General features: G+C 35.9%; 1 protein-coding gene across 1 annotated transcript in view; it reads left to right on the top strand.

The window, feature by feature from the left end:
* SEMA3E (semaphorin 3E) overlaps positions 1-24,237 on the top strand; it is a 129,433-nt gene that overhangs the window by 92,957 nt on the left and 12,239 nt on the right. Inside the window, exons 5-13 of the mRNA XM_059847451.1 lie at positions 2,672-2,765; positions 9,011-9,130; positions 9,556-9,698; positions 11,441-11,555; positions 11,890-11,959; positions 13,282-13,426; positions 17,995-18,217; positions 20,824-20,915; positions 22,071-22,112. Of these exons, the coding sequence (XP_059703434.1) occupies positions 2,672-2,765; positions 9,011-9,130; positions 9,556-9,698; positions 11,441-11,555; positions 11,890-11,959; positions 13,282-13,426; positions 17,995-18,217; positions 20,824-20,915; positions 22,071-22,112 (1,044 nt within the window). The remainder of the gene's footprint in view (positions 1-2,671; positions 2,766-9,010; positions 9,131-9,555; positions 9,699-11,440; positions 11,556-11,889; positions 11,960-13,281; positions 13,427-17,994; positions 18,218-20,823; positions 20,916-22,070; positions 22,113-24,237) is intronic.

The raw sequence follows: 24,237 nt of genomic DNA, 5'->3' as shown, positions 1-24,237 counted from the left end.
TGAATGTTAAAAGAGATGGGTTTGTCTTTAACATTGATTTAATTCTGGTTCTCAGGGAAATGATTAACTACCTTAGTAGCTTTTGTATTGTGCTGGTACAATTTTGTGTACAGTGATGAAAAGTTCTTCCACATCATCCAGGAAACTCACATCTCCCTGCTGTGAGTGGCATTTTATCAGGGGAAGACAAAAATATAAGATGTGTTTTATGATGACCTGGTGGGATCATGTCTCCTCCAACAGCAGGAAAGCTTTCAGTTTCTATTCCCTATGCAGGACAGGATGAGAGCCACAAACTATAAACCAGGAAGAGCAGAATAATCTATCAATTTTTAACTCTTAGTTTGTCTCTCCACTTCTAAATCTTTATTGAACCAATTCACTGACAAATAGTTTAGTTGAGGTCCTGGAGGAGAAACTATTCATGAGTAACTTTCTTTTGAATGCCCAACTAGAGAATACATAGCTTCAGATGGTTTTTAGAAATATTTCCTTTACAGCAAATTTTATGCCATTTTGACTCCCAAGTATTTTTTCATTATTTCAGAAAGTTTTTCTTTTCCTTCCTGAGTTCACCTCACTCTTTTTTTATCCATTGTTGACTCAAAATGTTACAGTATTTAGTTTTGAAAAATACATGGTATGTGATGTTTGAAAAGTATGGAATGGGATTGAGATTTCTGCACAGGGAAATATTTCGTCATTGTTTGACATTTACCCAAGAGCAGAGGGGGAATAGTTACTACTGATGTGAAATTGTTGCTGATACAGCATAAAACAATATTCCTGCACCATAAGTTTCTACCCAAGACAGTTATTTTCTGCTACATAAGCTTTTACAACCAGGCACTAATATAGCAGGGTTAGGCCAACAAAGAAGTTTTTGGAGAGGTGAGATTATAAATGCTTTTTTACCTCCTGAGTTTTAGGTCCATTACCTAAAATTTGTATGGCTTTTATTTTATTTTATTTTATTTTATTTTATTTTAGACTTTTTCACTGCAAGTCCACATGAAACAGATATCCTCTTATTGCAGAACTGCATTCTTAGTTGCATCTCATTTTTTGTAGAAGCTCTCTAACTACTGGGAATATTTCTCTTTGACCAGAAGTTGCAGCAAAATGACACGTATGGTTTAGACAGCTGAGAATGGGAGACAGGTACATCAGTTTGTGTGTTCTGGGGATTAAGATGTGAATAATGCTTTGAAGCCAAGGGGCTTATGAGAAATTTAAGAGTGACTCTTTTAAATTAAATGCATATAAAGATTCAATTATTTGTCAGTTAGGGGGAACTAAGAGCTCTACAACTTTTCAATTTCCTTATATAATTTTTTTTCTGTCTTTCTGAAGTATTATTTTATTATTATCTTTAATTTTCCCACCTTCTGCTTCTTTGTTCCTTGTCTTTTTAGGCTGAGGTTTTTTTGCAGGAGAACATAACTGTCATGAAGTCACCTGAAGAGAATATTCATTTAGTTTCTGGGGCAATTTCACTTGCTTGAGCATTTTTTATGTTTTAGGTTATCAAGATTTTTTTTTCTGTGCAAATACTGAGTTAGTCTAATAAATATGTAAAAAGTCCAGTCTAATAAAACTTGACTTTTATGACTAAAAAGTCCCTGGATGTTTTTGATAATGTCTTCTGTAAGGGAGAGACTGAGGCAAATATTTCTCAAAATTCTGAGGGATTTGGTTTCCTGTTGCATGTAACTTTATGCCTACAAAATATTTGCCTCATATATTAGGAACATGAACCTGAGATTTAGTTTAATGAACAGGTAGGTTTAATTTATCCAATATATTGATACAATCTGCATTTCAGAGGAATTTTGAGTAAAATTTTATACAGAACTGGAACTACTAAATTATCAAAATATTTGCTTGTCACACATTTGATGGCTGTGTGGCATATTTTTTATCAAGCTTTCATAGCTTTCTGTCTATTTGCCCTTTTATTTTCCCCCTTCTCTATGTTTTTGCCATGCTGTTCTGTTAATATCTAAATTAAAAATATTTTGCTCTCACTTGATATTTTAATCAGACATTAAGGGGCTTTTCTGTGAAAGCTGAGACAAACGTACCATTGCAAATGAAAATTTAAATTGTAAATTCTTTCTCAGCCTTTACAGCCTTATACAGACAATTTAAACCAAGTTGCCAATATTTTTTTATACCGATATTCTGTTAAATCCACTGAAGAAATCACATCTGCTCTGAAAACCATAACTGGGGATTCATTCCTAAACATACTTCTATATAAACATCTCCAAGCTATGAAGAAAAGATAACACAGTCTGATACATTTAACAACTACTGGGAAAAAAAAATGTTTAAAGGGGGAAAACACATTCCATGGTGAGATATCTATTAAATGTTTAGAGAATTTGGAGAAAAGACAGAGGAATCTTTCCTCCCTACTCCCACAGAAATGAAAAAAGTGCAATTTTAGTGCATATCTTTCTGATTCTTTTTGGTCAGTGCACAACAAAGGTGATTTGTAGAAACCCAGAGAATTTTTACTAGTACATCAGTGAGAAACCATAACTGTGTTTTCTTCCTAATGAAGTCAATCCTCTACAAAGGTACAATGAAGTTAAAGCTTGTCACTAAGGACTGTGTTTCTTTGCCTGTAGGGTTCATGGTGTTCTCTGTCTTTTTTTTATTTAAGGATCATCTGTTTCAACTGGAATCGCACAAATTTGAGAGAGGACGAGGCAGGTGCCCTTTTGACCCCAGTTCTTCCTTCACCTCCATCTTAATTGGTAATGATCTTTATGTCACAAGCTTCACAGTCCTGTCAATCTGTCATCCTGAGTCTCTTTCTTCAGCACACCAAAGCGTTGTCAGCCTTCCATTGCAATCTTCCACATGTCAGACTTAATCCTCGTGGTGCTGCCCACATTAATATTGCATTCCAGGCAGCATTAACCACAGCAAGGGTGTCTCACTGAAGTGAAATGCTGAATGACATGTGCCATCCTGAAGGTAATTGATTGTTGTGTAATTATGGAAATAATCATTTCCTGCTTTCCTTAAAAGCAAAGAAGCATGACTGGCTGAGTCATTTACACCACTTTTGTTTTCATCTATGGAGATGAATCTCAGCAACAAGCACCCTGTAAAAATGTGAATTTAACTGTTTTTATATCAAGCTTTATTTATTACATAAATTACCATTTTTTAGATGATTTTTTTTTTTCCATTTCAATACTGCTTTCTAACAAAACTATTACAAACTGGTGATTCTGTGTTAGAAGAGTTGATCTCATACTCAAAAGATATAAAAATAGAGTTCAGTCTAAGTCCTGCCTTGCCAGGAAGCTGTGCTGAGATAGTGCTCCTCTGGGCCTTGCTGGGAAGTGTAGCACTACAGGACTGGGATCTTGGGAGCTGTGATATAGCAAACCATATGGGCTTTCCTCAAGAAATGTTTTCTTTAAACATTTTGTGAGATGAAGCAAAGACAGTCTTGGCACTATTGACTAACTGTGCAATGACTAAAAATAACCTGGAACAGCAGGTAAATGGTAAAAGCTAGATGGAGTTAGGGAGTAGCACAATGATTTCTGGGTTTAGAAAACATGAACAGAAACTGAGCATTCCAAAGGGATATAGATTAAAGAAAGAGCTAGAAAAAGAAGCTAAAGACTAAATAAATGTTATATTTTTCAGGGATAAAAAAAGAGGATTTTAGGGCCTTTTTGATATATACATTTGTCTCTGTATCTTAAAATCAGGCAACTAAATTCTTTGATGATTAATTACAATGGTATTTCTCATCCATGGTGCTGATGAAATATTGGTAATGAGTGACAGCTGTATTTCTAAATGCTAGGTTTATTTGTTCCTTTATATTAACAAATTAATTAAAAGAAAAATCTTCAGCAGTTATGACAAATCTTTCACACTACAGCAATTCGTCAAAATATCCTTTAATTTCATTTTAAAAAGTAAATTAGAGCTCTAATTCTTCAGAGTTAGTAGGTTAAGAAGTCATAGAAGAATCAGAAAAACATACTGTATTTTGCCTGACCCTTCAAAATCCATGAAGCACAGATTGTCATGCTTTTATCCCACCCTTATTTCTAAATTGTTTCTACAGTTTTTGACAGATTCCAGTCTCAGCTTAGCCTGGAAACAAAGACTCATGGAATTGCTGAAGGCCTGAAACCTCACGGTCTAATCTTGAAATCCTTCTCAACCTTTCCTGAGATAGAACTAAGTAAATAAATTAACCTGATCATGTTCCTACTGTGAGATCAATGTGAATTTTATTTGCTCTAAATGGAAGCCAGATTGTCCACTGAGCTTTAAGAGTTTGCCTGAATTATGGGAGGTCCTATGGATGCTCATATTTTTATCTGAAGGAGAAAAAAATTCCTTTACCCTTCCCTGGTAAAGGCTGATTAGAGTCTTGGAGGTCCATTGACAACGATATCTAACAAAGCTAAAAATTCTGTAATGTAACAAGATTAACAGGAGAAAATAATACTTCTATCAGATCACTGATACACCAAAAAACAGACTAACTTTCATCTCTTCATCAAAACTAGCAAAGTATTTAGAAGCTGTTTTTCTAGCTATCCATTAGGAAATTCTACAATTTCAAGTTGTCATGCAATGATATTTAAAAAGCATAAGAAAATTCTTTTATTATTCTATTTTATTCTACCAACTTCTACTACCCAGAGACACAGACAGTTCACAGAATAAAATGCTTCACCTTAGACTCCAGGATGTATGTCCTCTGTCTCTGCAGGGAGCCAGTTGAAAAGGGTGGAAGGCCTAGATGCAAACTTAGAGAATAATAATCTTTTAATTGACATTTGAGAATGAGAAGACTTCCAGTGCCAAATACACTGGGAAGGAAGGGATGTTCCTCCATTCAGACAAGCACTGAGTTCAGCTCATGATGGACATTACTCCATGACAGAAGATGCAAACTACCCCATGCACCCTCCAGGACTGGCCTTCCAGTCTTTCTTTCAATGCTTGGAGGTTTAATTCTTCTTCATGCACTTGAATTTTCTTAGAAAGTGAAATCTGCTCCAGATATGAAGCCATCATGGTCTTGGAGGCTGCAGCCCAGAGCTATCTGTACTCTCTGATGCAGGTTCAGCCAATGTGCATGTCCTTGAAAAAAAATTATGCAAACCTTTTAGCAAAGCACACCCCAGTACCTTCTTCCTCCTAAGGAAAGTATTCAAAACTTGCTCCCACTTCTGCCCCTCACATTAACACAGCACCTACACCAGTGCACCTAATCCTAACAGTGAGGATTAGGCTAACAAGAAAAATTTACATACCCCTCATAAAGTTTTAAAAGCTTTCAAAATTGTGATCTTGAAAGATCATTTGCACCATAACCATTTAGGACCAGATTAAGTTGGATATATTTAGGAAAAAAGATAATCCCTTGTTCCTCATCTCCTTATGTATTTCAACACAAGAGTTAAAATACCCACTCCAAGAAAACAACAGTTCGTGACTTGGCTTTAAAATGAAATATCTGTGCTCTTGTAAGCATTTTTGTAGGTTATCTGACCCACTAGTGAAGTAGCTTGTGATGAATTCCTCAGTATATGAACAATTAATTTATTGCCAGCATCAGGAAACAGAATGGAAGTTGGATGGCAGGCTGAATAAAATGTTTATGTTTAGCTCAACGGTATATAAAACTTTTGGACTTTTATTCCTAATGAACTCCCCCATCTGCTTTCAATAGCCAAAACTATTTTTGATACCAGATCTTGCACACTGATTAACTTAGACCACACTAGCTGAGAAATTTGTTTATGTCTACCTATTCTTACCTGTAATATATCAGAAGCAAGTGGTGAAAAACCTAAAGTACATCAGAATAGATTTATATCCAGGGAATCCATTCCAAAAGTATTTTCTGCTTGTACAGTTTTATAAGTTAGGTAATTGTGTCTTTTCTTCTAGTCTAGACAAAAATACATTTTTTCTCAAAACAAGAGACAAAATACTTGAGTGAAAGAAAATACAAGTATGATACTAGTACAGAGGTACTAGTTTATCAGTTAAACAATAGAGGTTTTTTTTTTAATTTTCTGTTTTCATACTGCCAAAAGTATCTTTTTTTTAAAATGTGAATTAGTATTCTGATTTTATTAATCGTGTGAGTAAAAACTGACTGACAGTCAATGAAATGCATGCAAGGTGCAGTTTGTGTTCTACTCATTACATTCTAATGCTTTATTCATAAAATAAATTTTCCATTTTACACAAAAATGACTACAGATGAATAATAGCTTGTGTTTGCATTTGTACCTTCCAATTTCATGCAGGTACAAAAAACATGCTACCTTTAAGGTGCTAGCAGCCTATTTATAGGAATCATTTGTATAAGTAATTTAATTTAAATGCTTCAATCTGTTTTGCTTTATGGTTGTCACCTAGGAATTTTGAAGGATTTAGAAGAAAAAATTTGTATTTTAAATTTTTAATATTTTGCCTAGAATAAAAGGCAAAATGAAGGTATTTTAAAATGGTCACAATTGAATTTTGATATATTTGTTAGCTTGGAAAGATGCTAGCTAAAAATGAAACAATGCTAGCTAAAAAGTATGTGTGTATCATTTGAGCTAAAACTGGTCTTTGAGGTCCATGGGAGTTTTCTGTTTGCTTGAATAAGAAAAGAAGAAACTTTTTATTCTTTTTAGAACATGATTAACCAGGCTGTTAACCTGATTGACAAAACCTAAATTTCAGCATTTTAATGTGAAGCTGAGGTTGGACTGGAAGAGGGGAGGAGTAGTGAAGGTCTCTGAAGTTACTCAATTGATTTTCACTGGAAGGTGGAGGTTAATCAGTGTGATGTGCAGCAGTATGAACCCCTGCAACCAAGACAGGATTGAATTGATATGTGATAGTAGTTTTTCAAGGGAGAAGAAAAAAGTAGAAATCTTTCCAGAATTCTTCAAGCCTCAGTCTTGTTATCTCTAAATCCTGAATTGGTCAGCACCTGTAAAAACCTAGCAGGGTTCAAAATTTGTAACTTATATTTGTACAAAAGAGTATTGAAAAGGACAAGAGAAGATCCTCTTCGTGTCAAAAGTGCAAAATATCTTGGAATTAATAATATTATTCAACATTATGCTGAATGTTTTTGTGCTAAGATATTTGATAGTCACATTTATCAGTACTGTCCCATTGTTGTTATTAGGGGAAGTGACCTGTCTGCTCACACACGATACTTACATTTATCTTAGTAACTGCTCAGTGTAAAAATGAGATTTAATTTCTGAATCTGTACCATATCTTCCATGGAACAATATCTCTTCAGGACTAGAAGTTCCATTTTCTCCCCTCAGGATCTCGCAGGTACAATCAGTTATAACTTCTTCAGTATACACTAGAATGCCATACCAGCAGGTTAGTTATTTATAACAACAATTTATACCTATGTCAAACAGGAGGAATAGACTTCATTTTCAACTTGGGAACATCTGGACTCACAGATGTCACCCCTGATCACTGGCAATATGTGATGAATCATTTACTCTACATTGATGCATTTCCCAAGATTCATTATACTTCTGAAAAGATGAAATATCTTGTTTTGCATTACACATCACCTAAACTAAAAAGAATACCAACCAGTCTGAAATATTTTTCCAATGGAATTCCCAAAGGGGGATGTATGACTGATTAATTAGGGATTGTTTGAAACAAATAAAGTTATAAAGACACTGGCAAATTCTACAGTTTAGGCAGCTCTGTGTTGTTTGAAAAATTAAGTTCTCTATTAATTTTGGTCAACCTTCACTTCTACAGATGCTATAATTTATGCATACTTTTTACTGCACTTGCCAGTATTTGACACTAAATCTCGACCATGTATTTTCCAGGGCAATAAGCATTCTGTATATGATGAAGCCTAAGGCAAAACTATGCTCAGCTCTGGCTCAGCAGAGGTGTCAGAACCAGCCCCAGCTGCCAAAATATTAACTTTTCAGAATGATCATTCACAAATATGCCACCATTCAATTCATGTGTCTCTTAAAAGAAACAAAATTCACACTTGGAGGGAGACTTGCAAACAAAATTCTTGCTTTCTGCTATCATCTTTTATAAGTGCCAGCAAACGTTATTTGGATGTATCAGTCATGTTTATTTGGATTAGGGTGCAGGAAACTGTGTCACTGAAGCCTCCACTCAGATTAGCCTTCAACAGGAAATAATTATTTTCCTCTCCTTGTGCAGTTTAATTCCTTTTGTGTTATTTTCTGGTATAAGGCTGCCACCTAGTGACAATTGCTTGCTGAAGCTGCCTGCTTCTTGAATTGGGGCTAAAAAATTTGCAAGCCAAGTCCACAAGGATATGAAATAAGTTATTGTAATGCTTGGTCAGTTACGAGGAATAGTGTCCATGCAAAACTTAAAGGTAGAAGTATGGATGGCATTTCCCCAAGGTAAAATATATCCAATATCACCAATATCCAATATTTAAAAGGGGTTGGAGATAGGCTTGATTTTTGAACATATTAAATTGTTCCTATATACATACTTATTTTTCAACAATGTCTGTCATTCAGTACATTATTTCTCAATTTTCTGATGATTGCTTAATTTGCGAGTGCCATCTAAATCCTTTTAAAATGAGACCCAATTTCTGTTTTCATAAAGTTTTCAAGAACTATTAATCACCAGTTGTGGAGGATGGATGAAATCTCAGGTTCTGTCCTTGTGCTGGTAAATATTTCAATGCTAGGAAAACAAGTTATTGCTGGACCAGAGAAAATAGTCCCTTTTTTTGTGTCCACTGAAGACAGAATCCCCCCAGCCACCAAGTTATTCCCAAACTGTAATTATTCCAGATGAAGTGGAACAGCTCCAGTAGGATGCCTGGAAAACCTCTCAGCCTAGTAATTAGCACATACCACATTTATAATGCGGTTCCTACAACGTGCAATGAAATTAATACGTAGAGTATTGCCAAATTGTTTAATTTTAGGTTTTTATTTGAATGTCTGGTCTGCAGGTGGTGAACTTTTCAGTGGTCTCTACAGCGACTACTGGGGAAGAGACGCCGCGGTGTTTCGCTCCGTGAACCGCGTGGCCCACCTTCGCACCGAGCCTGACAATGAGCGCCTGCTGAAAGGTGTGGGGGGAGAAGGAGTGAAACCAGAGGGGTCTCAGATGACTGGACAATTTCTGGTTTGCACAGGATCACAGATTGCTATGCAAATATTAGCGTCGGGTTTTAGCCCTGTTCAAATTAAAGTGTGGAAAACACAGAGAATGGGAGTGGAAAACTGTCTTTGGCAAAAATACAAAGGAATAATAATTTGTCAATTGAAGGTAGAAATATACTTCAGCATTAATCTATGCTACATGTTTTATGGACAACTACTAAAATAAACCTTTTTTTACTATTACTAGTAACTATTTTGCTATTTACTATCACCCAATTGCTCTCTGACCGACAGAGCTCTTACCTCTAGTTTTATTTTTGGGTTGCTATAGGCTGAAAAAAATGGCAGTATTTTAATTACTGGAATCAACTCCTTTTTGTTTTTTTTAAAGAACCAAAATTTGTTGGCTCATACATGATTCCTGACAATGAAGACCACGATGATAACAAAGTATATTTCTTCTTTACTGAGAAAGCTTTGGAAGCTGAGACAAGCACTCATGCCATATATACCAGAGTGGGACGTGTATGTGCGGTAAGAGCCTTTCTCTGATTGTGCAGATGAGAAACCAGAACAAATGATGAATTGTCCAGCAAATTATTATCACAGACTGAAGTTTTACCAGGGGAAGAAAGATCCTGAAGGAAGATTATGCTTCCCTGAACTGCTCTGTTCAATACTCCATTTCCCCCATGGGCCATCCTCCTGGTGTGTTGATCTCATCACTTTTTGGCTCCCTGGCCCCACACACAGCAGTAAGGTCTCAGGCAGTTGCTGGAGAGGAGCACTGTTAACATATGATCTCCCAGCTGCCCATATTGGTGCTCTCTAAACACTGAGGAATTTTGGGTGCTTTCCTCTTCTAATAACCAGCTATTGTAAGACTGATGAGAGGAGGTCTCCCATTTTCCCACTGGGACTACATCAGCTTGATTAAAGGAAAGAGGAAGAAGGTCATTTCTTAACACTGGATTTTGATTTAAAAAAAAAAATTTGTATTCCCACTCCAAACTGTAGGGCATACAGTTTAGGATATAGTTCAGAGCATTCCTAAAACTATTGAGCAAAGAGCAAGATACAAGTTAATTTTCTGTCACCTCAATAAGGGGTATTTGTCATGTATGCTCACCAGCATACCGCCCCTTAAACTTTCTAAGGTACTCCTGTATAAATTAAAAACATCTGATGTATGCAAAGTACCAAACTGCAGCCTCAGACAATAATGTTCACAAAGCCACTTGGATTTCTGGATTTCAACCTGCATCAAGATCCAAGCTGGAATTCTTTGGCTTCTGTTCTGAATAAATGCCTGGATAGATTATTTTAATAGTTCTTCCTACTCTGCAATATATCCACCAGGAAGTCTTATCTCTAGCTATGGGTTAAACCAAAATCCCACTGACCTTTCTCTTCCATTTCTCCAAAACTTAACTGGCCATTAACTTCACAGCTATATGTCATAATTCAGATTTGATTTAGTGAATACTAAAAAATATCAAGCTGATGATTGAAGAACTGGATTTTTTCCCCCAGCTTTTATGTTTTCATCTGAGAAGTAACAGGTTTTGTAACACAAAGGCATCTACTCTGCATAATACTACTTTTCTAAAGAAAATAGATCTCAGTTTGTAAGAGGGATTTTGCAAGCCTATTGCAGAGCCTTCAATAACCAGTTACACAGGTCTTGAATTTAAGACCACGGATTGAGGATGCATCCAAAAGCAAGTAGTATTAAATGTTCCCTTTTCTTGAAAGTCCCAACAGTTGCAAGGGCAAGAAAAAGGTGAGACAGCCATAGCAAGGCAGGTGTTATTTAAAGTCAGTGAAATTGTTAGAAAACCATGTAAATAATTGCCTCAGACTTGCCCCAGCTGCACCAGGTCTATAGATATATTCAGGGCTTCAGTTTCCAGATACATTGAACTGAGCTCTTAAAGCAAAGCTAAACTTCAGTAATGTACTCAGTATATCTAGTTTGCAAAAATGAGCAATAAAAAAAAGCTTTACAACAGCTGTATAGCTAAAACTATCCAGGGATGTGGTGCAGAATTAAAAAATTCTTATGAAACCACAGATCTTAATGAGACCTGGACTTGATCAGTGCAATCCTACTTGAAAACTGACTCCAGAGAAATAATTCTAGTAATGGACATGTGGTTTGAAAATGGATGCTTTTGACATTAGAAGATATAATGAGCAGCTAATTCATCAGACTTGTTTTTGCTTCTAGACTTACTCATTCATATTACCACTGGCATTTGTTTCTCTCTACACAGAATGACATGGGAGGCCAGCGAGTGCTTGTCAATAAATGGACCACTTTCCTCAAAACAAGACTAGTTTGTTCTGTGCCTGGGAAAAATGGAATTGATACACATTTTGATGAATTAGGTAAATATCCTAGCCAGCAAACAACTTGAAACCAATGAGAAAACATCTACCTTCATGATAACACATCTCACTGTCAAATATTGCACTTGTATTCATTACCAGGGAATGGTGGTTAGTGTTGTTTCCAACGTGTATGAAGTTCTACACATATGGAGTTCACTATCACCAATTACTCCTTCATGTACTGCATTGTTTTTAAAAGATTAAAATCTGCATAAAATTAAATGGAATAAATGAGTAAAATATGATTATGCTTTTAAGAATCAATGAATTTTCTTTTGGCAGGCTGAGAAAAGTAGGTTTTTAACAATAACGTTGCATTTAAATTTTACAGAGGATGTGTTTTTGCTGCAAACTCGTGATAACAAAAATCCAGTGATATTTGGCCTCTTCAACACGACAAGGTAAACAACTAGAAGAAATAATAACAGCCATAGAGGAATGTTTGAACAGTCTATTAATGAGCTAGAAGCTGGATGATACATATCCCTTAGCAACTCTATAGTAAACAGTTTAATCTCAGTTCTATTCACAGTAGGCTTCCTTGTTAATGCAAAAACTTCTCTATAACACTCAGGGGCTTGAAGTCTCAATCTGTGATTCAGTATATCTGGATCACAAATTAATTGTGTTTCTCAGCTTGACAATTTCCTATGTCAAAGTATATGCACATCTGCATGCTTATAGGAACAGAATCCCAGAGCCACCTGTCTTCCTTTAAGAGCTCCACTGTAATTCAAGGTTAAGTAGATCACAGCTTCAATTCCTACTAACTTCTTAGTGAAGCCTAAAGCAGCAGCTGCAATGCCACTGGTGGACTCCTTTTCCTTTTCCACTGCAGCCTAGCTCAGGTGAAAGCACACAGTATTCTCAGCTTGGAAATCTGACTGTTAGTTTACGGTGTAACTGGTAGAAAAGAGCATCTATGCTTTTGCCACTTTCTCCTGATTTATTTTTTTTTTTTTAGTAACAAAAGGCAAATCTGCTCTTCTAGGTCTGCAAACACCTGGCATTTCCTCATGACTCTTGATGCCAGTAGAGAAAGTTGGGCAACAAATTGAAATTTTCTGAATCATCTTCTCCAGAAATAATTTCTTTGTAGAGAGCACTCAAGCTTCTTTAAAAAACAATAAAAAAAAGAAAGAACCCCCCCCCCCCCAAACTAAAAACAATTAATAATTGTTCTTCTGTAACAAAATAAAATAGAATTAAAAAAAAAAAAACAAACCTTTGATCTGGTCTAACTAATAATACCAACCAACATTCCCACTTAATACAAAAAGGACTCCTTTTAGGACTGTTTATTTTAGTCAGCATTGGTTGGTTCCCATCTTTCCAAACAAAAAAACAGTAGGAAAAACATTAAAATCTTAAACTGTTTAAGTCACTAATCAAAAGCATACAGGACCTGAGTTCACTCTGTTTTGCTTTCTCTGTTTCTAAACAAGTAATTTAGAGTTTGTGTACACTAGCATCAAATTTTGGCATAACAACACACGGCTTCCTTGGAGAACTGTTATGAATACAAATAAATTAAAGACTTTTGAAGAACATTGGATGCAGTATTTAGAAGAAAAGAATATAGGAAAGAATAAAGGAAAGAATAAGTGTTTTCTCCCTGAATGCTGTTGAAATGTGACTTGGTTTTAATTACATAATAATGCCACTATTATCTGGACAGAATGTGACATATTGCTTTAATAATGTCTTAAATTTTGCTTCATAGCAATATATTCAGAGGATATGCTATATGTGTTTACCACATGGCAAGTGTCCGAGCAGCTTTCAATGGACCATATGCTCATAAAGAAGGACCTGAATACCACTGGGCTCTCTATGAAAGAAAAGTACCTTACCCTAGACCTGGTTCAGTAAGTACAGTCTATATTCCACTGCTTTGCTATGTAAATGATTTTGGGAAGAAAAAGTAGACTGCTGCTAATGTACAAATCCAGGATATTCTTTGAATATCTACATACAGCAGCTATTCCTGGAAAAGTGTGGAATGGCTCAGCAACAGGTTTAATCAAGTACTAGAACCATACACTTTCCAAAGGAAAATAGAGGGATTAAATATAGAAGATTTTTCAAAATCCTGCTGGGACATGATTTTATCAACATTGTGTAAATGTCCTAAGGTCCCAAAATTAGGACCCCAGGCAAAAGGGATAGAAAGAGCCAGATCAGATGCATTCAGTTTCATTCAGAAACATCAAGTGCATTACCTGTGAAGGAACCTCTCTTTCTTTCTTTAGCGTATTAAAACCGGGACATTTAGCAAGTGTTAAAGGAAAGGGGGGGAAAAAACCAAAAACAACAACAAAAACCCCACCAAGAGAATCCACTATTTCAATAGTTTCAATATTTCAATAGTTTTCAGGAGGTTCTTGTTCCTTTTTTCCACCTCCTTTTCCAAAAGGATCAAATTTAAATACTTCTGTAATTTAGATCAAATGAGCAGGTAAGAAATCAGACATATTTTAATAAATCTGACTAATCAGAATAAATGCATTTGTAGATAGGGTGCAAATTCTCCATTATTCAAAGTCCTTTGCTCAAGATTGGTTCTTTCTAACAACCTTACAGTTCATTGATTTTCTTTCAGACATCACAGAGTGAGAATTTTCTACCCTTCAATCAGGTTCTGAAGCTTATCTACATTCTTGCTCTGTACCATTTACAAAGAATATAAAAATATTAAAACAACACTGTAAAAAACAAACTCATAAAATCACTCATACTTTTTGAAAATTTTTACACAAGTTTCTTTATAAACATTTTTTTTTCCAATGGCTATTAACTGAAGGAAAGAAACAAGATGTATTTTGAAAATGCAATTAAATGGGAATTACAGCAGCGAGCAGCTATAGAAGTGCTGTCATGTATGGAGCTGTTCCTGTCTGGTACTTAGATTTCCGGAGGAAATCACAAACTCATGACTTAAGAGACAAATAATTAACTTCTACAAGGAATTGCTATGTTGTTTTCTCAAGGACATCACAAGTAACCTTCACCTCAAGCCCTTTTCCTGTTTCAGTGGTTTTTTAGGAGTTTCTGCATTTTCTGTGCCGGGTGCTCACATCTCCACTCGAGGGGTGAGGAGGGCACCCGCTGGTGTGGGTGGAAGGTGTCCTTTGCATTGCAGGGCCTGTCACCATCTCACAGGGCAGGCACAGCCTCCAGGAGGAGGCAGGCAATGCCAGCCTTACTCAGGGAAGCACAGCATCCAGGATTTCTTTTTTAACCTTTTAATCCTTTTGGGATTACAACTACCTACCCGCCCATGGCGATTGTCATGTGCTGCAAAGCTGCTTTTGTTTACACTCATGAAGTGAGTGTGCCCCTTGTCACGTCAGCATTGGGCAGATTTCTAACTCTGAGCAAAGACATTTCTAGCAGCTCTTTGGCTAAATCCCCCCCCATTTTTCACACTTACCTCCTAATCTCCTCTCAGGCTTGGGGCTCACTCTCTTGAACTTAAAGGTGTAAGAAACAGTTGCTGGGCATTTCCTTCAGTGATGTTTTCCTTCTGCTAACTGAATCAATTTTCCCTTTTATACTAAAAGCAGTAATTTCCATAAGTAAGCATTGCATACAATTAATTCATCACTGAATCTCATGAATGAGAGGTGGAAAAGCCTATTAGGTTGTCTACTCCATTGCAGTGATGCCTTTCTCCCTGTTGTATGATTTCATATGCATGCCCTTTCTCATTTTTAATTTCTTATTTAAAATTATTATTTTTCTGTACTTCTCTTGAAGTTACAGACATAAGTCAAAACTTAGAAGCAGATACTCCAAAAAAGAGATTATCTAGGATTTAAACATTGTGAATATGATTTCACCATCTTGGCCAATGAGCTACCACTGTAGCAGTGCTGGCATCAGTACCAATTTTTTTTTTTTGGTTGTTTGACATCAATTGAAGTCATTAGTATTTAGTCAGGATAGAAAAACAGGTAAATAAATTATCAGGTTTTAGGAAAAATGGTTGAATTCACAGGAATTATTGGTTTACTATTTGATATTTTGTATAGTAAATGTATGGGTTTTGCAGCTTTACTAAATAATGAGACTATACTGTGCATGGATTGCACAATAGCTGCATATTTTGCAAAGATGATACAATTCAAGTTCTTTAAGCGGTTTTCATTTTTTTTCTGAGCAGTAGAACACCTCCCATATGTTATTTGGACTAGCATTAAACACAGGCATGAATTCAGTGTTAATGACTGCAGTTATTACCCTGATATCTCCTAGCACTGAAGATTAAATGGTGTCTTTTTGGCAAGAAGGAGAGAACACAGAGCCAGCACTTCAGCAAGGTTGACAATGATTTATAGGAAGACTGCCCCAGGTTCCACTTGCTTCCAATGCTTCTCTTCCTTGGCTGTGTTTGGGTCAGACTAGATTGTCACCTCCCCAGAAAGGCAAAGCATAGGAACAGAAAAAGGAGCAGAAGAGTGCAAGTAATTCCCCTATATCAGGGAAGAAATTCCCTGAGGAAGCAGGTCTCTCTTGAGTGCTAAGATTTAATTGTGGATTTCTTTATATGTTGCAGAGCACATCAGAGGCTGAAGTAGATGGCTCTGCCTGGTAACAGAGCATTAATTGATCCATTTTTTGCTACTCATTTAGGGCACAGTTTAGAGGTCTTTTCAATGTTTATCCAGTAGCATGAAGAGAAATTGTGTAGCAGGCTGTAGCCAAGTGTTAGGTTTCACACTCCAATGTGCAGTATGTTGGCAAATTAAATCCCACTACCTTTCTTATTACAGGAGTGACAGTGACAAGAGGCAAAAAATAACCTACTAATGAGTGTCTCTGAGAGTCAGCACTCATTGATCTTAGGTTTTGAATGAGTTAAAAAAAGTCTATGGGGAATGAGAGTAGAGCTTAAAGCTAAATAAACAGAGAGCCACTGTTAAGAGTCACAGTGTTAAGGTTCAGACAAACTCCACAATCCTCTGCCATAGTCTGTCCTGTAATCTTGGTTCATTTAGGCTGTGGTGCTTCTGGAAATGACATCAGCTACATCAAGTGAGGTTGACAGACTTCAGAGACAGCTGCATCTACTGTTTCCTTTCTAGACTACTTGATTTTATTTAATTAAAATGAAAAGCCTGTGAATGATTATTTTTATTAAATCTCTCCTGGACTAGAACTTTGCAAAGGGAACCTGGCCATGCCTATTCACTTGATATGCTGTGCAGTGCATGGGAAGCACAGGCTCAGCCTGTTTGTGCTCCAGCTCAGTCTCTTTATTGCAAACAGCCAGTACAATTCCATCACTAGGTTGATTAGACAATTACTTTTAAGTCAACAGTGAACAAATACATTCCTGTAGCTAAACCCAAAAAGTGGAAACAAACATTGCCATGCTTGACAAGTGCGGGAGTTTGTTATTGTCGATTACAGCTGACCACAAGTTTAAAATTACTGTTTCCAGTAAACTTAAGGGGTATTGTATTTCATTTTATTGATTGAAAAATCCAATTTAAATAGAGAAAGGCTGCTACTGTGGCTTTGCTTTAAATGCTTCTTAAAACCACATTGTCTTATGAATATTTAGAGAAAGTAAATGGCTACTGAGCTATTTCCAGCTTGATCATAAATGGTTTCAATTAGACATCATGAAGCAAATTGGAAATGTAGGATCTATGTTCAGTTGGGAAACACTATCTCGTTCACAAAGCATCCTAAAATTAACTTCTCTCTTTAATGCAGTAAATTATCTCTAATTGCACATTTAACTGAAGGAGTAAGCCTCTTTTAATCAGTCATTGACATAAAGTTTATTTGCTTTACAAACTGGTAGATTGATCAGTGCAAACATTGGTATTTGAAGCTAAACTGTGATATATAATACTGTCATCAGGAGTCAGGAATCAGAATCAAACATAATACTGTTAGAATGCCTGAAATCAAGAATTACTGTTGGCATAATTTTTAAGTGTGTTTAGTTTCTTATGGTAATACATTTTACAATCAAAATATAATAAGACTAGAGATTGATTTCAAGCATTAGTGTTCTGCTGACTGCATGGCTGTTTCTCTACTGGGATAGAAAAGCCCTTTCTTCTTACTCTGTCCATGGCCATTTTGATTACATCTTCAATATGAGTTTGGGGAAGAAATAAGCACAATGGCTTTTGTCAAAATCTAAAAGTGTTACTCTTTATTCTGTCTTAGTATGCCAAAGAGGGACGAACTCCTGCTTCCTAAACATGACAATGCCAAGACACTGTTCAGCATTTCCTTTCTTTTCATTATTAACAATCCACACTTGCATAAAGTACAGGGTTGACTGTCCTAATTCCTGCTGTGGTCTTCTGGGCTTGGTTTTCTGTAAACTTATCTTTATTCCTTAAAACAAGACCCTTTTCTGACAATTTCCTGGGCAAACCTCCAAAATAATCTGTGTTCTGTGTTTTTGCAGTGTGCCAGCAAGGTGAATGGTGGGCTGTACACCACCACTAAAGACTATCCTGATGAAGCTGTGCATTTTGCCAGGAGTCACCCACTGATGTATCAGCCCATCAGGCCTGTCCATAAGAGACCAATACTAGTTAAAACAGATGGAAAGTACAATCTTAAACAAATAGCAGTGGACAGAGTGGAAGCTGAAGATGGGCAATATGATGTTTTGTTCATTGGCACAGGTAAATAAAGAAAGCAAGAAAGAATTTTTACATTTATGATTTTGCAAGGGCTTTTTTGTTTGTTTCTTTGTTTTGTTTTGGTTTGTTTTCCAGGATGAAGCAAATCAATACAATATTTATTTTTATCAACTTTTACTTTCATGCCTTCACCTTACAGAGGATGTTAGTCACTCCAGACGTGCTTCACTGTGATGCTAACATATAGGAAAGTAATGGTAGAGAACTATTTAAAAACTAGCAAGAGAAACAAGCATAGTATTCCATTTTAATTTATTTTCTTTTCAAAAAAGAAAATTAAAAAAATGACCGAACAACCAGCCTTACTTTTTAAACTTCAAAACACTGGCATGTATCTAAGCTGAGATTTGGAGACCTGAGAGAAACAAAGGTGATATGATTTCCAAAAATATCTGTTTAAGTTATTGGCTCAATTCCACAGTTTCTTTTCCCCAGTTCTGGAGAAAACAAGTCTAGCTGATACCATTAAAAAAAACCTCTCAGTTTCCAGAGCTGGGTTTCAACACAGATCAAGGAAGGAAGGAGGAAATGCCCAATTTCAAAAAACCCAAAACTTTTAGAAGTTTTCTGCCAAGTTTTCTTGTCTTTCTTCTGTGCCATTTTATTAAAATATAGAGAGCTTGTTTAGCAAGAATTTTTAAGCATCTTCCTAACAAACACAGAAAAGGCAAAATATAACATATAGCTTCACTGAGTCTAAGAAAGCAGAGGAAAAAAAAATACACAAATGGCATTTGAAAAATAGAAAAACTTAAGAAAACAAGAGGAAAGGCTAGAACTACACAAGACTTAAGTCACATCTAATCTGTCTGGAAAAAACCCAAGGATTCTTACATTCACATTTAATCAATTTAATAACAGGAGTGTTATCACAAATCATTTTGACCATTTTGTCTAGGAAAGCATTTCCAGTGAATTATTTTTTACTAATGAAATTCCTCTGATAAGTACATTTCAGTGCTGAGAACATTCAAAACAATCATGTTAATAGAATAGCAAAGGCCTATTTATATTAGTGATGTTTTTAAGGTTTTAAATAGCCTCAGAAAAGTCTTGGTAATGGACTTAACCATGGTCTGTAGAACATCTTATCATGTGTCCCTTATTTATGTACAGCAGATTTTACACTGGGTCCTACATCCTTCATATTTTCTCCTTGCATTTCAAATTGAGACTGTGACAGATATTCTCGTACACAAGTCTTTTGTTCAGCAAAGTTGAATCCAAAGTGTTTTCAGTGTGTGCTTTAGACCTGTGCTGGAGTTGCCCCCAACATCTGCCTAGTGTTCTCAGGCTGTCTGATCTCAGGTGACATGAAATTCCAGCAAAAGAATTTGGGTTTTAGAAACTCTGAAATGAAACCTGCAATCATTCCTCCATCAAAGCTCGCATCAGAAAACTCACTGCTTATTTGGTCAATATAATGTCAGAAAGGGTTGGTATACTTTTTTTTAATCCCAGTCCAACACCTGCTGTGTAACATAAGTAAGCAGTGTCTTACAGCTGAGCAAGTTTCCTCAGGGTATCAGTGCAGGTTAGAAAGGTTCATCAAAGGCAAAGTCTGAACATCAGAGCTTTCACATGTCTGTCAGCAGGATTTGGAGGGGGACTTACTTATGAAAATCACAGCTCAGAATACAAATTCTTTTCACTGTTCTACTATGAAATGGTTGCCTTTGATTACATAGTCTCTTTGAAAAATGGTGTATGACCTCAGTTTAATGGTTCCTTTTTTTGTTTCACACTTTGATCTTTTGCTGAACATTTTCCTCAGTGCTTCCCTGCTTAATATGTCCCCTGTAAATCAAAGGTGACTGAAAAAAACAGAAGAAAAAACTGATATTTGGCATTGTTGATGACAGATTTTCAGATTAAGGAGAGCAAGGCTTTTCTATAAATAGCCAGCAAGGCAAAACCAAAGTGGTGGAAGATCAGATGCTATTTGTGTGTTTTACTTTCCTGCAAGAGTTGCAGAGAGAGAGAGCTTGATAAATCTAAGTCCAATGTGTCTTTTTGAATGTGCATCTTATATTTTGATTCATCTCCCTTCTACTCCCCCTTCACCTCAACAGCAGCTCAGTGTTTCCTTAGAGAAGGCTTAGAATTGTGCACAATGAGGCCCTGAAGGTTTTTGTACTTTTGCCTGGAAGAATGGAGCTGCTGCCAGCAATTAAGGATATTAGTGGTTTGCTATCTAGTGTAAACACCCAGATCCTATAATTAAAGCTACTTCATACTTGCTTGCCTCAATGCACTAGGCTTCCACCTACTCCCATTTCTTTTTCTGAAATATGGTTGTCCTCTGTGATCGTTTTACTATTCACAATGGGTTATGACCCAGTGTTTGAAAAATACAATTAATTATGCATCTTACAAGTATTTAAATTGACCCTTATTTTCTAGGAACAAATTGTCATATATATCATTGTCATTAATGACAGCACAATACAACTGAATTTTCATATTTATAAATTTCAATTTATTATCAATTTGAAGAAGTCATTTGAGGTATTTGAAGGCCAGATAAATGTTTCAACCAATCATAACCTTTACTTTTTTTTTTTGTTTTGTTTTAAATTTGTGTCCAGATAATGGTATTGTGCTGAAAGTCATAACAATTTACAATCAAGAGACAGAATCAATGGAAGAAGTGATTCTTGAAGAGCTGCAAGTATTCAAGGTGAACTGTGCTGCATACGAAGTATATACACAAGTCTTGAATTTTCTGCAGAATTAAAATGTCAAAAAATCTGAGGATAGTCAAATATTTATTACTTGTGTGCAAGAAATTTTTTAATTATCTAGCAATTTTATAACTGGAAATTTCCTTTTTCAAATGAAGTTTTTCTAATGTCCCAAATATCAAAGCATGCTGAAGCAAATCACAAGTACTGCCTTTCTATTTATGTGCTTGGACATTGGAGTGCAACTTTTAATTAGAAACTTACTGCATTTTGTTAAATTTTCCCTTGTATCCAATTAAATAATTAAAAAAGTGTAACTGCACATATAAAAATGTCCATGCTACAATATTGGAAACTTAAATTAGATCCAGATTTAAAAAGTCAACTCAGAAAGAGTGAATCAGTTAACCTGTCTCTTGAGTGGGCAAACATGGGTCCTAGTGAGGCAGGACTCCATTCTCCTAAAGAATAACCTATGACTAAAGCTCAGTTCTTGGCATGTAACAAAGCTAACATAATGAAATTCTCTGAGTATTCTCATCACATCATGTTACCCAAATAAAGCAGGAGGCTAACCTGCTTCCAGCTATAGGGAAAATCTAATAACAAAAGTTAGACATTTAAATCTGGTACCTGAATTTAGAAAGTGTAACTATTGACTTGTTGCCTGCAGGGAAAATAAGAGAATTTGCCCTTCTTTATAAAGCCAGTTCTCAATAGAACTATGAGGGGCTATGTATTGCTCTAAGAAATCTGAGCAGAGAGGACAATGGTAAAAGAAGGAATTCCTGCTATTTTCATCTTATCTTCAATGAATGCTTTGTTATAAAGAACACTCCACTTATCACTCTCAAGCAGGACAAAAGACATTCAGTTGTGACAAGAGCTAATGTCATGTTTGACAGGGAAATTGTAGTGTTCCTGTACCTCTGATAATCCTGAATTAAGTGTTGGCTGCTAGTTTCCAAATAAACTGTTTTAAAGCAATATTTCTGAAAGTCACAATTTCCTCACATCTTTCTTAAAGAAAGTCAAAGTATCTAGCAAAGCTGAATGTGATAAGTAAACACCAACACTATTTTACCTGATTAATTTCCATAGCAAAAATATATTCTTTTTTCTAAGCAAACAAATATTTCCTATTTTTTTAGATGCCAGTTCCTATTATTTCTATGGAAATCTCTTCAAAAAGGGTAAGTATTTTACAAGTTTGAAGTATGACGATTGTGACTCAAATGAAATGAAGCTGTAAACTGCACAGAGCTAGGTGCATGGTAAGATAGACAGATGCACATCATCTATAATGAGATCTAGTTGGATATATGTAATTGTTCTGTAATATAAACTTATGCTTATATGCTCTCTTCCTTTATCATGTGTTTATGTTTTTCAATGCTAGTGTAAATATCCTTAGTTCACAATACCATACATATCAAAGCTAGTAAAAACCAATCTGTTTCATAAGTTACTATCATACTAATCACAGTAGGGATCAGCTTGGTGGATATGGCAATTCACAGAAAAGTTCTTTGTTGATAAATGCAGACAGACTTCAGGCCCATGGGGATATCAGCAAAAAGAGCTGGCTCTCCCACATTCTCAGTTGCCCCGTAGGGCTGCTTGGATCTGAGTTCTTTTTGAGTTTCTGTAAATTTCTGCTGATATAAACACCCAATTTATTACTCTTGTGGGCAGATTCTCTTCCATATCATATCATATAATCATATCATCTCAGCATGGAGCTATGATAAACATCTGAGGATAGTTATATCTTAATGTTAAACATGTCCAACAGTTATGTCAGACATCCGGTGCAAAGGAGGTGCACATAAACACAGAGAAACACGAGTAACAAAGAATAAAAACTGCATTATTAGGAGGAGTGACTGTGCCTCAAAGGGTTATTTGAGTCTTGGTGTCTAATCAACTTGCATTCTTCCTGTACATAATGCAGAAAGTCAAAGTCCTGTGATGGAAATTCAGAGAAGGATTTGGGTGGAAGTATTTTAAATTATTTCCTGCCTCAATCTTTTCCCACAGACTGTGAAAGCAGCTCTGGAGACTAGATTACCTAACACTTCACCCAAATGATTATTTGGAGAAAGACTTGGTGTCTTTTCAGATGTTTGCCTTACCTTTAACTGTCAATGAATTGTCATGGTTAAAGGGTTGTGTTGGAAGAATAAAACAGAGATATCATAAAATATGAAATAGCATTCATCCATTATATTCATCTCCCAAGAGGTGAGCTAACTCTACTAATTCAAGGCATATCTGGAAAATCTGGACAGATCTGCAAAAAAGCCACCAGAGCAACCCAGTAGTTGAAGAAAAAACTTCTTGTGAGAAGTAAAAGTAGCTTTACTTTTTCAAGAGACCAAAAAGAAGACTGAGAGAGAACAGGAGAGTCATATATATATTTTACGGTGTGAAGTGACTTCCTACTGTGTATATGAGGATTCTTAAACATTGACGGCAAAGTAATATCAGATTAAAAAAACCAAGATCAACTTGTTGAATGTAAATAAACTTATTTTTGAAAGAGGATACAGTTTTCTGACACTGAGGACAATTAAATATTGGAATATGTGTTAGGGTTAGAGTTGTCACCAAGTTATTTTGTCTTTAAAATCAGCAGGAATATACCATAGTTGAGCATACATGAAAAAAAAGTTGTACCTCAATCATTTTCACTGATCTCTTTTGAACTTGGAGTTACTGAGCCTGTGGAGATCTCCTTGCTACCTACATCTTCATATCCTTATAACACTGACCAGTCTTCACCAAGTCATGGTACAGTAAAATATCACATTTCAGGGCTGAGCCTGTTATCTGCAGAGACTGGTAAAGAATGTTCTTTGATGTTCAGTTGCCTAGATATCAGATGCTTCTTTTCACTCCTGTGATTTACCAAGACTTAAAGAAGTTTTTACCCCTGCTAAAAGATAAAAGTGAAAATCTCATCTCATATGTCTCATTGAAAGTGTTGTTCATGTCTTCTGGGACAATCCACTGCAGCACTTGCAGACAAAGAATACCCCTCAAACACATATCCTAGGTTTTCTCTTCATTCCAGTTGGCAGATTGAGCTCCTGCTACTATCATCTGGTTTATCTCACCACAAAAAATCTTCAAGCATTGCTGCTACCAGCCTTTCCTACTTTTTTCCCCTGGCATCTCTGAAAGTTAAATTTCTATGATCTAAAGAGAAATAAGAAGTATAAAAAGGAGCAAGAACAGACTCTCCAGATTAAAATTTATATTTTGTGATAGACTAAATAAGGTGTCAGTATTTTACAGCTTTAAGTAACTTTAAAA

Source organism: Haemorhous mexicanus, chromosome 5 (genome assembly GCF_027477595.1).
Source record: "Haemorhous mexicanus isolate bHaeMex1 chromosome 5, bHaeMex1.pri, whole genome shotgun sequence".
Lineage (NCBI taxonomy): Eukaryota > Metazoa > Chordata > Aves > Passeriformes > Fringillidae > Haemorhous > Haemorhous mexicanus.
Note: the sequence above shows the minus strand (reverse complement) of the source record. Positions and strands in the feature narration are given on the sequence as shown.